General features: G+C 33.3%; 1 protein-coding gene across 1 annotated transcript in view; it reads left to right on the top strand.

Moving 5' to 3' along the window:
- The window catches only part of LOC145263085 (uncharacterized), a 47,909-nt gene extending 32,170 nt beyond the window's left edge, over positions 1–15,739 (top strand). The window contains exons 9-16 of the mRNA XM_080119963.1: positions 421–620; positions 2,897–3,011; positions 4,242–4,381; positions 6,030–6,191; positions 7,550–7,702; positions 9,706–9,876; positions 12,987–13,164; positions 15,493–15,739. Coding sequence (XP_079976089.1) covers positions 421–620; positions 2,897–3,011; positions 4,242–4,381; positions 6,030–6,191; positions 7,550–7,702; positions 9,706–9,876; positions 12,987–13,164; positions 15,493–15,620 — 1,247 coding nt within the window. The 3' untranslated portion in view covers positions 15,621–15,739. The remainder of the gene's footprint in view (positions 1–420; positions 621–2,896; positions 3,012–4,241; positions 4,382–6,029; positions 6,192–7,549; positions 7,703–9,705; positions 9,877–12,986; positions 13,165–15,492) is intronic.
- The last annotated feature ends 2,762 nt before the right edge of the window (positions 15,740–18,501 follow it).

Raw genomic sequence — 18,501 nt, 5'->3', positions numbered from 1 at the left:
CATAATCACTGTTGACATACTGGTTTTCGTCAGATCACCAAAGTAAAGCAGCATTGAACCTGGTCAGTACCAGATGGGTGACCATTTAAGACTATCAAGTGTTGTACGTATGAGGCCATCAATACCTCTCTGAGCTACGAAAACCCAACATAGTCATTTCTCCTGATAGGGAGATACATGCGACTGGTGACAGCTTGTGAATTTTCAACTCCCATGAAACTTCCTCTTCCAGAGGAAGCCAGTTCAATCCCCCTAGAGTGAGTGCCACTTCGGTGTGGTATGGTAATTGAATATTTATTATAATAAAATTAAGTAAAACAACTGTTTTAAAATTTTATAATGCATTTTTTTTTTTTTTTGTCTTGATAGTTTTTGTATTTGTTTTGTGTTAATCTGAGATTTTCTGTAACTGCATTCCAGGTACGGGAGTGGTGATCATTTCTCCTACAAGAGAATTATCCATGCAAACTTATGGAGTCTTGAAGGAATTGTTGCAATTCCACCATCACACCTTCGGTCTGGTCATGGGCGGCACGAAGAAGGAAGACGAAGCCAAAAAGTTGGTGAAAGGCATCAACATAATTGTAGCCACACCGGGACGATTATTGGATCATCTGCAGGTGAGCAAATGCTTGTTATTCACCTTTATGAGCAGGGCCGCGGAGCAGGGGTTATGATTTACCGTTTTCCATTTCCCATCTTTTTTTATTCACCAATGCTATTTTTTTTTTATTTATTTATTTAGAAAAAGCCAATTTCCACTTAAATCTGCTTTTTGGTTGAAATTCATTTAAGTGGATTTCAAGCAAAAAGCACGTTTAAGTGGAAAGTTACATTAAAACTTAATTACAAATGCCAATAAGGATGAGTGTAATTACAATAAGTGAAAGGTAAATTTATGTATAATAAAAATCTTGATATGAAAATTTATTCAAATTTTTGAAAAACTTTATAAACCTGAAAGGCACGTATACAAATTTTAATAATTCGACAAGAAGTACAAATAAAACAATAAAAACCCTTATTCCATGGAGTTTCAAAGAATGCACTTCTTTTCATATCTTCTAATAAAATTTAAGAAATATCTTCTAATAAAATTTAAGAAATATCTTCTAATAAAATTTAAGAAATATCTTCTAATAAAATTTAAGAAATATCTTCTAATAAAATTTAAGAAATATCTTCTAATTTTAAAAATATCTTCTAATAATTTTAAAAATGTCTTCTAATAAAATTTTAAAAATGTCTTCTAATAAAATTTTAAAAATATCTTTTAATAAAATTTTAAAAATATCTGCGAATAAAATTTTAAAAATATCTGCTAAAATATTTTTTAAAAATATCTTCTAAAATATTGTTTTTAATAAAATAAAAAAATCAATGAAATAATCTGATAAAAACAAATATTGTGTTTACGAAATCTAACAAATCTAGAAAGAATTGGTTTAAGAAGGTTTCTATTTTTAGTGGTCATGGTGACCTTACACATACAGGTTGCAAAATTGTTGTGGGTAAGTGAATTTGATTTTGTAACGTTTATAAATTACGTAACAAAACTAAATAAGTACATTGGCTTCTGAAATGTGCGAGGCATGTTGGTATCAGATTTAATAAAACTGCATTCATCGGATTGCATTTAATTTTTTTTGTAAACAGTTGAAACACAAAATATTGAATTGTGTGATCCTTACACAAACGTTTAAGCAGACGTTCATAATTAATGTTGTCATAACAGTATTCTTTTGACTCTCAAGTATATATCTCACAGTAAGACAACCAAGAACCACATCAGTCTATATAAAAATATAAGATATTAACGGATATATACTCAAGAGTCAAAACAATGAAAAGAATATGCTGTTATCACAGCCTAATTCATAATTTAATAAGTTAATGGAGAGAATGGTCAAAATATAGCAGATTCATATAATAAAGTGGACCCTCCCCCTCCCAATCAAGTGTAACTTAAACTTCAACTTTTAAATATATATAACTTATGCATATTATTTGTATTCATGGGACTACTGTTCTCGTCTTGAGTGTGATTTTCACAAGGTTTTGGTCGATGTAACCTCCAGCCTTCTTCAGGTGTATCTTGTCGAAGGACCCGTGCTGCAGTGGTTAGAGTATTTGGAAAAAATCAATTGTAAAATGATATTCTCCTGAAGGTTGAAGGTTCAATCCTCAGTGTAGGGCGACCGAAAAATACAATTGCAAATTACTTAAGATCTCTGTCCGGTCACGGCTGACGGAACAAAAGCATGCTACCCCCATGAAGTAAATAAAGCGTTCTGCTCGAAATTCCGTCCAAATTCTAGAGTTGAACAAGATACACCTGAAGAAGGTCGGAGGTTACATTAACTGAAACGTTAACGTTGTGAAAATGACACTCAAGATGAGAACAGTAGTCCGATGAATTCAAATAATGCAAATAACCAATCCTCATCTAAAAAAATCGGAAACGATAAAACTCATTCTTTCGAACTTATTTTTGTGTTTATCATGTAGCATTTTCTATCAATCTTGTATTTAATCTAAAAACTTGCTCTCCCCAAAAATCTTCCTTCCAAATTAGAACTCTATAAAAAAGAAAAAAGAAAAACAGACTTCCAAAAATCCATTCGCTGACCTCTGTATTCTATGCACACATTAGTGTTAGCCGTTAATCCAAACCATCAGATGAATATTAGTGAATGTACCATCTTACTATTTAACATAACTTAAATTTTATCTCATTAATTGCTTCAGATATAAGCATGAAATGTTCAGGATTCAATTGTGTCAGATTAAAACATTATCTGATTTAATTCTACGTTATGCGTGCAGTATGTTAAACACCATTTTCGTGTAACAAATTATAATCTTTGCTTCCATATTTCTATTTGTTTTCTTTTAGAATACGCCTAACTTCATGTACAAAAATCTTCAATGTTTGATTATTGATGAGGCTGATCGGATTCTTGATATTGGATTTGAAGAAGAAATGAAAAAAATTATCAAGTTATTACCAAGTAAGTATGCACTATTCTCGATTGTCTTCCTTGATAAAAAGCAGTTACTTCCCTTGAGTCAATGGCCTAAGTGTATTTTTTAACTTGTGTAGAAAAGCTGGACAAATTTCTAACTCCGCAATTGTTTACCCATTTATATAATGTGCCAGTGTGAATTTCGTATTTGTACATTATCAACATCTTGTAAGAAATTGTTTACTCGAGCGCCGACAATTTAATGCAAAAATTAAAGTTATTAAAAAAAAATATATATATATATATATATATATATATCTGATGTTGCTGTTATCTTGAATGTGAAATTCTAATGAAAATATACTTTGTTAGCTTTTAGGCTTAGATCAAAGTGTAGTATCTGTTTTGTCCAAAGGTGGTACAATCATACTGTTGAATCTTTGTTCGTACCACGTGCCAGATATCTATAGAACTAGTGGGGATGCCCGGCGTTTCCCGGATGTTTGAGGGTGTAAAAGAAAAAAAAAAAAAGAAAAATGGTAGTAGGCAGGCTTGAACCCGTGACGCGAAGGCGGAAAAGAAAGTGAAACAAAAGCTGAGATCTTAGCGCTACGACGTGAGACATGAAACGTGAATGTCAATCAAAAAGTTGACTTGAAGTGAATAAGTTAAGAATCACGCAGGCACAGAAACGAACATTGGCTGCAGGCCAGTTTCTGCCATATTTTGCTATTTCTATTTGGAGAAAACCAGCTCCCCAAAAAAGGGGGAGCAATCCAAATGAATATCAATTGTTTGATATGAAGGATTTCCCTAACATTGATCAAAACTAATTGCATTTCTGGAGGTCCTGGTCGAAAAGCCAGGTGGCCTACTTCGCTCCGATTAGTTTTGCTTTTATATGAAAAAGACGAACAAACACGTGAAAGGATGGATTAGAGGGAATTTTAAAAAGTCAATCAAAATAAATGTAGAGACATCTGTTTGCAAATCGTAGATATTATAATCTAGGGAGTATATAAAAAAATATTATAATCTAGGGAGTATATAAAAAGTTCTAAAAAATGTCATTCTGACCACTTAGCAGCCCTTTCTTCTGGATTAAAACCGATCAAAAAGTTTTCCACATGTTTGAATACCCCGTATACCAAAATTCAAGTCTGTAGATCAAAAATTTGTTGAGTATATAGGTTGAGAATTGTCCTCACACACACATTCTCAGTTTGATAGATATTTTTAATTCTCTTTATTAAACAATTTTTTTTTCTTTTACAGAAAAGCGCCAGACCATGTTGTTTTCTGCAACACAAACCAACAAAACTGAAGATCTGGCAAAAATCTCTTTGAAAAAAGAACCAATTTACGTTGGCGTACATGACACAAGTGAAAAAGCAACCGTAGCTGGTTTAGAACAGGTGAGCTTTGCAAAAAATTTTGTCATTTTGACTTTTGCTTTCTGTTAAACAAAAGTCATGCCTAAATTTTTAAAAGTGTGTGTGTGTGTGTATATATATATATATATTCCAAGTTCATACAGTTCAGGGAAATTTAAAACCACCACTATTTGAAAAAGAGGACTTTTCCTCAAAATATGAGGTGGCTTCAATAAGTTCTCAGACATTTTTGTACAGCCATTTAAAATTGTTATGGACTCTTGAAAATTCAGTATATTGTTGCTATACATCTCATGAGATGACTGACCAATTCAATATAATTTCAGGTTCAAATGAACAGCTACAGCAGGAATTGGAATACACTCTACTAAAGCCTGATTGTCACAGCTGGTGAATTGAAATAAAAAAAAAAAATAATACTATCTGGATGTAAGGAAACTTTAAAAGAACGATAGGCAATAAAGCTATGTTTTAAACTTAGAAGAAAAGCCACAGAAATATGGAATGCTTTGGACTGCTTTTAGACCATCTTGCTTGAATTAAATATCAGTTTTTGAGTGGCATAAAAGATTCAAGGAATGCAGGGAGTCTGTGAGGGATGATGAGAGGTGTGGGAGAAATGTAGTTTGAACACCAGAGTTGATTGGCCAAATAAAGAATTTCATGCCGTCATGAGTTTGATATTAGTGTGGGAACTGTACACGCAATTATTCGTGAGGAAGTAAAAATGCGGAAGATTTGTGCAAAGTTTATCTCAAGGGTGCTCAGAGAAGATCATAGACTATTTGATCAAGATGATCATTAAGAAAGTTTGTCAGCCTCTCTATAGTCCAGACCTTGTTCCCTGTGACTTTTGGTTATTCTCTAAGCTCAAGGAAAACCTTAGAGGCTGTCGTTATGAGACAATTGTGAAGATGAAAGAGGTTGTGACGAGGGTCTTTGACACGCTATGGGGCTTTTCAGAAGTTGTTGGAATGGTACAACACAAGTGCATTGCAGCCGGATGAGATTACTTTGGAGAGAACTAGAGTTTTGTATGTGTACTATCAATAAAAGTACCCATATGAAAAAAGTCTGGAAACTTATTGAAGGCACCTCGTATATTATGGAACTCTGTCACATACAGTATTTCACTGTCTAGAAGTTTGACTTTTCAAGTAAGCTTTGTTATTGATATATAAAAAATAAAAATATATTTTGATTATAGCATAATTTATTGAAAATGAAACCATTCTGAAAAATCTACATTTCAAAGTAAAGAATCATTTATTTTTTATGTAAAGTTTTAAAATTAGACTGGAATTTACGTAAGCATTAATCGGAAGGGACTTTTCTTAGGTATACACGGGCAAGACTTAGAGAAGATAAAATGAAACTAGTTTATTTCACGCTGTATAGACCTGGTGTTGTCAGGTTGAAACATTCGTGTTTAGTCACAAACTATTTAAGATACACCAAATATCCTTACGATTTTCCTGAAAGTGGATCACATGTTGGATTTATGGAAGCAGAAAACACATCAATTTTCATCTATGAAAATTAAATGGGGAGATAACTCTCATAACTGAAAAGGGAAGTCACTTATAACTTGAACAAATAAACTTATTTCAGTTGTGTCAGCTAATAGTTATTACCCTAATATTTTTTTTTTTACTTTCGTATGTTTCAGGGTTATGTGGTGTGTCCATCGGAGAAACGGTTTTTAATGCTGTTTACGTTTCTGAAAAAGAATCGCACAAAGAAAATGATGGTTTTCTTCAGTTCTTGCATGTCTGTCAAATACCATCACGAACTTTTGAATTATATCGATATTCCCGTTATGTCAATTCACGTAAGTTGCATTCATTTGTTTGATTCACATTTTTTTCTTGCTCTTACATTTGTTTTTCCGACTTTAAAGGTTTGTGTAAAGAAAATCAAATACTGATTGATATTGTTTCTTATAAATGTGACGGGGAAATGATATTGCCACATTTTTTTTTTTATTTTGTTAATCTGATATGAACGTCCTTGCTAGCCACTACTCAAATGTTTGTTGCCAGTTCATTTCACAGCATTGCACTGCAGCTAAGATTTCAGAATTTTTCAGAATTTGTAAACTTCACCCCAGGAGTTACCTTCTTCATTTGAGAAGTTATTAGTTTAGTGCTAATCGCTTAGACAACCAAAGAATCCTGATTAGGCTGCCCGAACATATTTTGGCTCTTGTGTCACATCGCCCCTCCATAGGAAGGCGATAAATATTGAATTTGGTTTGCATGATCATGATACGGGTTACTCTCTTCCAATGTTCTGGTGCTTTTCAGTCATTCATAGTTTCCAGCTTTCAGATGCACCAATAGTACTTGGAAATGTTAATCCGAGTCAACTAAAGACAAATTTGATAAAATGATCAAATGCGTCTCAACCTTGTCGTTACTATTACTTCCAGATCCACTCTGACCTCAAGTGTTTGAATTAAATCTACAAATTAAATCTATTGTTTATGGATTATTTGCAAAATGGTTGCGGCATAATGACTGTGCCATGATCAGGTGGTTGCGTGACAGTAAACTGGAGGCAAGAATCATTTTAAATGTGTTTCATCAGAAATTTTATGTTATTTGGATCTTAGATGCTTTAGGTACATAGCATTTTGAAGAATTTTAACCATGTACAGAGTAACACCTCTTTCATTAACTTCATAACATACCTGGATATTGCAAGGATTTAGGAGCGTGATAGACTGAGGAATCCCTGACTTAAATGTGTTATAAGTGATTTAGCTGGATAAGACATGGCTGATATCAAATATTTTGATCGGACCACATCTAGAGCAAGTGTGAGCTGGTGTCTGGGGTTGCTACTTGGACTTCGAGTTAGTGGTAAGGGGAATCATTCTATATTAAATTGCATGCAAAAGGAGAGGTTGAGAAGTTAGGGAGGGGAGCTCTCATTTTGGGAAGTTTATTGCAATTTTTTTGCCATTGACCAATTATGTCCGTGATTTAAAGATATTAAGAACTATTTTTCCAAAATGACTGAATTTGGTATTAAATGACCCAAGAAGGGTTGATGTGTTGTAAAATTAAAAGATTAAAAAACAAACTCAAATCATTTTAGTTTTGTCTCATAATCACTCTCAGTAACAATTCTGATTTTTTTATTTATTTTTTTTTTATTTTTTTTTAATTTTTTTTTTTTTTTCAGGGTAAACAGAAACAAAACAAACGAACTCAAACGTTTTTCCAGTTTGTCAACGCCAAAGAAGCTATTTTACTTTGCACGGATGTGGCCGCTCGTGGTCTGGACATTCCAAAGGTTGATTGGATCATCCAATATGATCCACCAGATGATCCCAAGGTTAGTTAGTTTTTTTTTATTTTTTTTTTTTTTTTTATATGCAATATTTATGAATTTCACTATTTTGGACTGACTTTCAATTAAAAAATTTTTTTTTCTTTATATATTTCTCTTTGTTTGTATTAGAAATTGAAAAAAGAAAAAGGAAACAGGCTTATTAGCAGAACAATGGAAACTAAGTTGTTCACCAACAAACACACAGGGAACTAAAAGAGGATTATATATATACATATATATATATATATATATATATAATTTTTTATTGGCATCTTTTCAGACGAGTAATTTGTATATCTATTTATTTGCAAACTGTTGTCCACATCTTCATAGTTGTTGTTGTTTAATCACGTTTCGGCTAACTCATCCTCTGGCCTTCTTCAAGTAGTTCCAGGTGAACATTGTCTGAAAATAGCAATTTCAATCCTACCCAAGGCAGGCCACAGAATTAGTTGACCAAAACATGGTAAGACAACAACTATAGAAAGCAATAATTACTGAGGATACGATTAAGAGACTCCATATTCCTACTTCACTGTGGTTATTCACCTGAAGAAGGTCAGGAATAGTTGGCTAGGTGTATCAGAATTTTTGTAGGAATTTTTGATACCCCTAACACGAAACTGTGAATAAAATATTAAAAAAAAACTCGTAATTTCTCTTTTAAAAGTGGGTTGTTTATTTTCTTTATGGATTATATTTCCAAAATAAACTAAAGTTGTATAGAAAGTAATAGAAATATTATTTTTTTTTATTTTTTAAAAAAACAGTAATGAAATTACTTGAATTTTACGAGTTCAATATTTTTCAATTTTTAAACTTTAAAAATCTATCAAAATTTTTCTATTGATTCTATTTTTACCATATTTTCAGGGTCAATGTGAAATTTTATGCTCTTTCCAATAAACCAAATATAATATTTTAGACAAACGCCAATAAACCAAATATAATATTTTAGACAAACGTTTTTTTTTTTTTTTTATTCACGACCCCCCCCCCATTTTGAAATGTCTATTAAAAAGTAAATAATTAATTTACTCACCAAAGTTTTATATATCACAAATTGAAGATAAAAGATCAATAAATAATATATTCAAATTTAAAACAAAAAAGTGTTTTTTAGAAATTTACCTGTAAAGTCCGAAGTTTAAAACCTTTTTTAAAACCATGTTTGTTTTTTTTTGTTTTTTTAATGAAACCTTGGTCCTTGCTACTTTAATTAAAAAAAAAATTAGGGTTTGAATTACATTTTTTGAGTAGTTATAATCTTGGAAAGACGGGGGGGGGGGGTCGAATTATTCAATATTTTTCACAAAGTTTCTGACACACCTAATAGTTGGCTGAAATGTGTTAAAACAACTATGAAGATGAGAATAACAGTTTGCAAATAAATATAAAATAGGATTGTTAATCAAGGTGTGGCAATGAATGAAAAAGGAACAAAAGACTTGATATATATTTTGAGTGACGGTATGATATCGGATTGATATTTCGAGTAACAGTATGATATCGGATTGATATTTTGAGTAACAGTAGGATATCGGATTGATATTTCGAGTAACGGTATGATATTGGATCGATATTTCGAGTGACGTTATGATATCGGATCGATATTTCGAGTGATGGTATGATATCGGATCGATATTTCGAGTGACGGTATGATATCGGATCGATATTTCGAGTGACGGTATGATATCGGATCGATATTTCGAGTGACGGTATGATATCGGATTTATATTTAAAATAAGGGTAGGATATTGGATTCATGTCAGGAAATTACAATATATTGAACTCAGAAATGCGGGTACCAAATCTTGATTCATAATTGATATTTTCGTGAATCTGTAACAGAATCCTGAAACATTTTTAGTCAATCCTTGTCCATTGTTTTTCACTTATGATCTTTGTAAAAGAAGACGTGCTGTTGTCTAAAAAATATCTTTTATATCTTTTAATGAAATTAATAAAAATGAATGTGTTTTTTTTTTTTTTTTTTTTTTTTTAAGGAATATATTCATCGAGTGGGACGAACTGCTCGTGGTGAAGGAGGTTCAGGTCGAGCCTTGCTGATTCTACGTCCAGAAGAGTTGGGTTTTCTTCGATATCTTAAAGCTGCAAGAGTCACATTGAATGAATATGAATTTTCATGGAACAAAATTTCTGATATCCAAATACAGGTAAAGTACTTCCATCATTTAACGGAACGAGAATTACTACAATAGTAGTTGTCTGGAGCAACCACCAGTCATGATTTAATGAAAATGTGTTTTTGTTATGGAAGTTTTTTTTTTTTTTTTTATAAAGGAGTCATTACTTATCAAAGCCCGGAGGCAAGTTAAGGACGGGGATTAATGAGTGTAGTCAATGGCACAATATTGTTGTAATTGTTAGACATTTGGGAAATTGGATTATTTAAGGGAATGGCTCATCAAGAACTTGTTTACATTAGACTTGAAGACGACCCTGTTGTAGTCAGCTGGAAAGTAGGCCAATGGAACAGTTCCATGGGTGGACAGTTCTAAGAAAACTTTGTTCATGGAATCTACATTTAGGTTTAGGCACAGATAGTGAGGGAAATTATTGATTGTGAGTTCACCTAGACCAGTGTAGCATAGTGGAGCTCAGACGAGCACTTGCCATAATAATAACGATAAAGCAGAGACATGCTCGCAACGTCTCTTCTGTGAGGAAGAGGTTGCAGGGAAGAGAAAAAGGCATTTCCTACTCTGCTATAGTCTATTTTGAACTCTGTCAACGCAGGATAAGATGCTTCTAGCAGCAGCTGCCCAGATGTGACAACAGTACTCCATCCTAGGTGTACTTGGCTCTTATACAGGTAGAGAATTGGATTAGTGATGAGATACCTACTGGTAGAATGATTACACTATTTTTCCAGCGACCTTAAGATAAAATTTCTACTTTAATTGTTAGAGCATCCCATGGATGTGAGTTCTTTGGTTTTTGTGTGAAATCCGCTTTCCTTTTTTTAACAAGAAAATGCTGATTTCTAGCAAATCGCTAGGACCTTACCTCCTCATTTTTCATCATTAATGGCTTGATTTTATTTCTATTTTTCTTTTTTCCTTCACTTTATCCTTTTTTTTTTTTTTTTTTTTCTCTCTCTGTTTTACCTTGCCATTCTTTTCCGTCTTATGACAGTTCTCCCTGAAGACTGATATTAATTTTACTGCGAAAGCGAAGACTTCAATTGATGGAGTGGGGGCGTTAGATGATTTTATTTCGTCAAAAAATGATTTCCTGTCTCCTTCCCCCTCACATGCACACTCAGTATCTCTTAATTTTGACTTTGTTGTTTACCGAGATGGATTTTCTTTTTTTCTTCTTTTTTCTTTTTTTTTTTCTTTTTCTTCTTTTTTCTTTTTTTTCTTTTTTTTCTTTTTTCTTTTTCTTCTTTTTTCTTTCTTTTTTTTTTTTTTCTTTTTTCTTTTTTTTTTTCTTTTTTTTCTCCTTTTTTTCCGTTTTTTCTTTTTTCCGTTTTTTCTTTTTTTTTCTTTTTTTTCTTTTCTTTCTTTTCTTTCTTTTCTATCTTTTCTTTCTTTTCTATCTTTTCCTTTTCTTTTTTTTCTCTTTTTTCTCTTTTTTTCCTTTTTTTTCTTTTTTCTTTTTTTCTTTTTTTTTCTTTTTTTTCTTTTTTTTCTTTCTTTTCTTTTTTCTTTTTTTTCTTTTTTTTTAAATTTATTTTTTTAATTCATGATCACCTCAGACAAGAAACACTGCTACCGAGAGTAAAGGGCTGTTGTGAATTAGGAACCATGCCTACAGGGATGTTCTAAGTAGGTAGTTGAGCAGCGAGATGTTTGTTCACATTACATTTCAATACAGTCGTGGAAACAGGAGGGGAATTGTAAAGCATAGCAAGCAGTTTGAAGGCAAAAACTATCACAGGAGGTTTTCTGTCATCGGTGCACCGCTACAATGAAGATGTGGAATTTTGCTGCTTTTCGCTTTAGTTGAGAGTATTTATGTTGGAGCACTGGTGCTACGAGTTCATTGGAGCACATTCCATTAAATAAATAAGCACGAGGATGAAACATTGCGTCACTATTAGATTGGAGACTCTTTTGGACCTTGTCTAATAGATAGCCTAGTGGCACACCGGTTCTCACCAGATCACCAAAGGTAAGCAACGTTAAGCCTAGCCAATACCAGATGGGTGACTATCTGGGAAGGTGAGGCACTGTATGTACTACGAGGTTGGGAAACTGGCGCTCTATCCTTCTCTCAAGGGTAGATGGGCCTCTCTTAAACCATGGTAGGCAACCCATCTAGTAATGACGTCACGTTAAAAAAATACCCTTGATAGCCCTGACGAGCCGTTACGGACAAGATTTGAATTACACTACAAACTCATGTTGTGAGTTCAATCTCGGCTGCATGTTACGTTACGTTTAGTGCTTACCTCACCGGTCGAGTAAATAATGGTTTTGTAGCGATATAGAATATTGTTGGGTGTGAGTATGTTTTCTAGCTCAGTAGAGGGAGCCCACTTTTTTGCAACAGCCTTGGCAATATTGTTGCGTTGTTAAATGTATGTATAATTTTCTAGCTTGCACTTTTCAAATGCTTGCTAAAAGCATATGTACGCCTTACAATTCTTTTGCCGTTATTTTCAAAATCAACACACAAAGAGAAGCAAGTGTTATGAGACTGCTGAAAATAGGTCGGAGTTGAACACACCTTCCCATTGTTAAAGGTGCTATCAGATCAGGCTGTCTGAAAATATTGGTTTCCTCACTTGAATGCACCATTAAATATGACAACATTTTGTTCCTTTGTAAAAGGTGTCAAAGTTCTACCAGACACTCTGTATCTATCTGTTTTTTATCTATATCTGCTGGTGCTGACAGATCAGGATGTCTGGAGATATCGGTTTCCTGACTTAAATGCAGCAAACATTGATGTTATTGTTTTTTTTTTTCCTTTCCCTTTGCCAAACTTGATCATGTTTTGCAAAGCCACAAACAAAAATGATTTTTCTCTACAACCCAAACCAAACATGAATAAATATTTGAAGATATAAAGAACTTGAAGCGTCAAAACTAGATTCAGCTGAAAATAACCCGAAACAACCAAACCAAACATCATGGATAAATAGTATTGAAAAGATTTCTGCGAAACTTCAATATTATTTCTGCCGAAGCGTTTGTCGATTTATTTTATTGTAAACTGCCGAAGCGTTTGTCGATTTATTTTATTGTAAACTGCCGAAGCGTTTGTCGATCTATTTTATTGTAAAATGACTGTTTTATTATTTTTCTTTTTACAGCTGGAAAGACTTATTGAAAAGAATTACCATCTGAACAAGTCGTCCCGTGAAGCTTACAAATCTTACGTGCGGGCATATTCGTGCAGCAGTATGAAAGATATCTTCAATATCAACACGCTTGACATGAAAATGGTAGCACGCTCCTTTGGGATGATGAACCCTCTTTATGTCGACCTCGGTATCCTTTATCTCTGTCTGAAAAATGTGGGCGTTTGACAATTTTTACCCCCTTTTTTTTCTTTTTGATTTTCACCTGATTTGCTTGTGGGTGAATTAGTCTAATTGTTTTTTTTTTGCTTGTATTAAAAAAAAAAAAATGATTTCCTAAGCATCTAAAGAAACTCACAAGGATCACTCAGTTTTCTGATGTGGCACAGGATTTCAGTTTTCCGTTCAGAATTTTGTATTTTTTTTTTTTTTTTTTTTTTTTTTTTAAATTCAGAAAAAGTAAATTTTTGCTTAATTTTCTAGATCTTCCCATGGATGTGAGTTTTGGACTTTTTGGTCAAAATCTAATTTTTTTGTGAAATTGCCAGAGCCTTACCTCCTTATTTTTTTAAATTTATTTTTTTAATTTAATTTTTTTTGTTGCTATTTGGCTGGATTTTATTTCTTCCTCTTATCTTTTGCTTTATCATTCTTTCTCTTTTCTTATTTTTTCTCTCTTTCTTGTCCTTTGCTTTCCTATAACTCCCTCCCTCCCCCACTTCTATGAAATTTACAATTATGCCATACTCTACATGATTTATTGGTAGAGAATCTAAAACTTTTGTTTGAGCAATAAATGTCATCCTGTTTCCCTTAAAACATATGTGGATATTTTCAGTGTGAAAATCAAAAATATGTATTGGAGATTACCACTTTTTTTTTTTTTTTTTTTCAAGGCACATTATTTTTAAGCCTTGGTTTTCCAGGCTGGTCAATTATGATGGATGTTCTAGGTTTATAAATTCATGTTGATTTCAGATTTTTTTTTTTGTCATTCACCACCTCTTTTTCTGTTTTTAGTTTCAAATATATATACACGTTTCATCCAGAGTAATGAGGTTGCTTATATCCCTGTGAGGAAAGTCCAACTAGTAGTAACCCAGAACTATTGAAATGGAATCCCCATTACTTAAGATGAGCAAATTACAAGTGCAAGAAGTTATGCAGTCTTATTGATGGGGATGACTTAAGAATTAGCTGGACCACTGTGTGAATCTCGGATACTTCGTTAACTTAAGCACGCGATGTGGAAAAAAATTTTATGCTAGATTGATTTGTTACAGGAATTATGGATCAGCTAAAACATTGTTTTAAGTTCAAAGAGATCAGAGATTTTGTGAAGATGATTCTGTTAAAACTAATCTATTATATAAAAAGCAAAAATGTGTGTGTATGTGTGCACTTTTTTTGTGGGGGGGGGGTACCATGTCTTAGAACTTTTTATATACTCCCTAGATTATAATATCTCTGATTTACAAAACGAGGTCGTCTCTATCTTTTATTTTATGTTACAAAATTCGCGCTGTGATTTCATTTCTCTATGGCGTGATGTTTTACCTAGAAAAGCAGACGTTGACGTTCGTTTAAGCACCTGCTTTTTTAACCGTTTAATTTCAACCAGTCTCACTTCTCTGCCCACTTAGCATCGCGGTAACGTGTTACACTTTTTTTTCCGCCTTAGCCTCAAGGCTTCGGGTTCGAGCCTACCAAAACTTTTGTTTTTCCTTTTACACCTCCAAACATCCAGGCAATGCCGGACACCCCTGCTAGTCTATTATATAAAAGGCAAAATGTGTGTGCATGTTTGTATGTCTGCCAACAACTTTCGGCAGACGCAATGAACACTGACGAAATTGGTATTGTTAAAAAGATCGATCTCTTGGATGACAAATTTGTAAAAATGGCCGAAAAGGATTAATTCTTTGACCGTCAACTGGGCCTTTTTTTGCAAGCAGAGGCCTGTTTTGTTCATCGACATATTTGGAAAGTCATTCATGCCTTGTGATCTCAGCGTACGTTTAAAACATTATTTCAAAGGCTCGTGACCTCACAAGTGTGCTTTTTTACCTTCTTTTCCTCTTTCGTGTTAAAGCTTTGAACCTAGCTACTGCGACTAATTTTTTTTTTTTTTTTGTCTCGCACAGGCACTCGCTATTATTTTAGTTTATTTTAGGCGGTTGGTTGCTTAATAGCCTTCCTATACCACCTCTCCACACCTGGGCAATGCCAGGTGCCTATTCTAGTTCTTAATAAAATAGAACTACACTAATTAATAAATATAGTTGTATGAGTTGCTATGCTTGACCCAAAGGAGGGATGCATTTTCAATCAGAATCCCTGGACCTTAGAATCGACTTTAAAAATGATGTACATGGCAATTGAAGCATGATTGTTTTATTTTTTGTTGCCGAATGAATTGAATACATAGGATTGTTTATGGAATTGTGGAAAAGGTTGTGATTATCATAAGAATAAATTTTTTCACAATAATTGTTTTCTTCCTTAACTCAAGTTTTAGATTATCAACAGCAAAAATCTCGCATCCGGAACCTGAAGACCATTCCAAAGGGTGGCAGCAACAATTTTGGCAGCACAAAGAAATTCCAGAAGAAAACTCAACGCAGTTTCCAACAAATTGGCCATTAATTTTTTTTTTTTAAAGAGAATTCATTCAGTTATTTTGGCATTTATTGTACATAGCAACATTGAACATCCACCAAAATACATTGTATGAGAAAAAAGTTATATAAATAATTATAAATCCATATTTTGTTTGTATTTTATGATTATTATCAGGTTGACAAGAAAGTTCTTGTATTTTTCAACTTTTAAATTCAGATGAACATATCTCGGCTAAAAACAAAAACTTATTGATCGAAACAAGCACCACCAGAATCAACACACTTTCGCCAATGCTAAGCAACTGTATTTATGCATGTAACGTAAAAATCTTGCATTCTGATGATGATAAAGTTGCTGAAGGCGTTTTTGAAGCATTTCTTGAGATGCTTGAAAAAGTGGTAGTCAGTAGGTGAGAGGTCTGGAGAGTATGGTGGATGAGGCAGTTTCATAGCCTAATCCGTTCAACTTCTGCAGGGTCGGTTTTGCAATGTGCAGTCAGGAATTGTCTTTTCTATTGACTAATGCTGGGTGTTGTTGTTGAAGTTTCTGTTGCATTTTATCCATTTGTTGATGGTACTTCTTCACCATAATGGTTTTGCCTGCATTCAAAAATCTGATGGATGAATCCAGTTGCAGACCACCAAACAGCATGAACTTCTTTTGGTGCAACTCTGGCTTTGGGAAGTGTCGTTGAGCTTTGTCAGCATCTCACCACTAAGCTGAGTGCCTCCGGTTGTTGTAGTAAAGAATCGACTTTTCATTGGTCGAGAAATGGGTCGATCTTGTTGTGTAAAAGGGAAGATGACACTTGGTTGTCATTCAATTCGTGAGGCACCCATTTATCAAGTTTTTTCTTTCCAATCTCTCAACTGGTTGGAAATCATCATATACATTACGTCTAATTCATAAGTTCTCTATCAGTTGTGCGTGGATTACCTTCAACTCTCTTAATCGATCATTGTCAACATCCGATGGCCAACCACTATGCTCATCGTCTTTGCCACCACAAAATTTCTTAAACCACCATTGTGCGTTGTGTTCAGTAGTGGTTCCTGAGCCAAATGCTTTGATATTGCGAGCTTTTTTGCCTTGCTTGAATTTAAATAAGAAAATTGTGTGAATTTGCTTTCTTTCATCGTGTATTCAACGTTCTGAAAAGAAGACAATTTTTTAAAACGATTGTAATTTAAACGGTTCGATAGAACGAAAAACGCTCTTTATAATAATTTATAAAGTAAAGGTATTATGACAAAACTTATTTGAAAATGCATCATTTAAAATCAAAATGAAAAATTCTGCAAGAACTTTCTTGTCAACCTAATATATGTACATATAGTTGATTTTTAATTGACATACAAATCGAAAAAAAAGCAGATATACCAAAACTGCAATTTGTATGTTAAATTTTATTTAAAAAATTTTTTTTTTTGTGCTTGTCCAGAATTTCTCATATTAAAAAGAATTAAAAACCTGTATGTATGTACCCCTGATGGAAAGAAAATATCTTGCTTCAATTTACATGATTTTTGGAATATTGTTTTTAACTAGTAAGGGCACCAGGCTTTGTCTGGTCATAAAATATGCTTAAACCACTTCAAGCTAGCTATCTTTGAATTTGTGCATGCATAAAACTAATACAAATATCTTGGCAAGTTGAAATGAACATTTTTGCATTTCAACTTGCAGATATATTTTGTAAGCATTATTCATCCATCCAAAGATTTTACTTGTTATAAACCATCGTTTACTTTTTCCTTTTAATTTCAGTGTTATGTGACTAGTAATTAAAGAGTTTATTGGTTAAATATTTTCAGTCGTGCAGACATACAGCTACTGTTTTATTTATATAGACAAAAAAATCTAATTTTATGCCCAACCGAGGAGTGACACGATTTTGTAAACAATTTCCGTATCAAGCGAAATAAATAGAAATAATTCGAACTTGTGAAATGTTTCTTGTATTGCTTATGAATTCTCATTAATTGCTTAAAAATAATTTTATTTATAAAATTAAAACTTACTTGATCAATTTAGCTGAATTTTGGAATATATTTTCTTTCCATCATGGGTACATACAGCATACAGATCTTTCTTTCTTTTTTTTTTAATATAAGGAGAATTATAGGCAAGCATCTAATTTTTATTTATTTTTTTTTTATACATATATGTTACATATATAGGGGGGGAAAGATGATGTCTGTTTATTTCGAGTCAATGTTCATATTTATGACACATGAGCCCTTTCGGGGAGGTTATAAAATAAAAGTGGAACGTAACTTTTCATATCTTCCTCGCATCTCTTGACCGTGTCGGCTTCCCTGGAACAAAAGCTCATAATGCAAATCTCATTCTCTGGACAATTGGAACTTTATTCATTTCACGGTCGAATGTTGTGCCTCTATTCTCTGCCTATCCGTAGGAGATTCATCTTCCATACATCACTACCCCTCGTCACTCCACGAGAATGTTCATTTTCCGACAACTGTGTTTGTTGGAGTCGAAAACTCAAACTGAAGACTGTTGACTCTCTCTAAGCACATGTTCTCTCATGTTTTATATTATGGTGTGTGTGTGCGCTGTAATTCTCGTTAATTAGCTCCCACCCAAAATACAGTCAGTGACATGTTTCACCATGCAAGTGCACGCCTTGTCAATGGAAGTCACTGGGTTTTGATCTGTCACCGGTAACCTTTTAACCCCCCAGTCGTATCCAACGACATCCCGCACTAATGTCATGGACTCCATAATACACCTCCCCCTTTCATTTTATCAAAAATGTATTGTACATTTTTCTTTACTACCTATCCTATGACCTTTATGGGAAAGTTCCGTAGGGCTTCACGTCCCCTTGAGCAAAGAAAAGATCAGAAAATAACACATATCATATATATATATATATATATAT

This window comes from Euprymna scolopes, chromosome 38, assembly GCF_053919585.1.
Source record: "Euprymna scolopes isolate OS-2025 chromosome 38, ASM5391958v1, whole genome shotgun sequence".
NCBI lineage: Eukaryota > Metazoa > Mollusca > Cephalopoda > Sepiida > Sepiolidae > Euprymna > Euprymna scolopes.
Note: the sequence above shows the minus strand (reverse complement) of the source record. Positions and strands in the feature narration are given on the sequence as shown.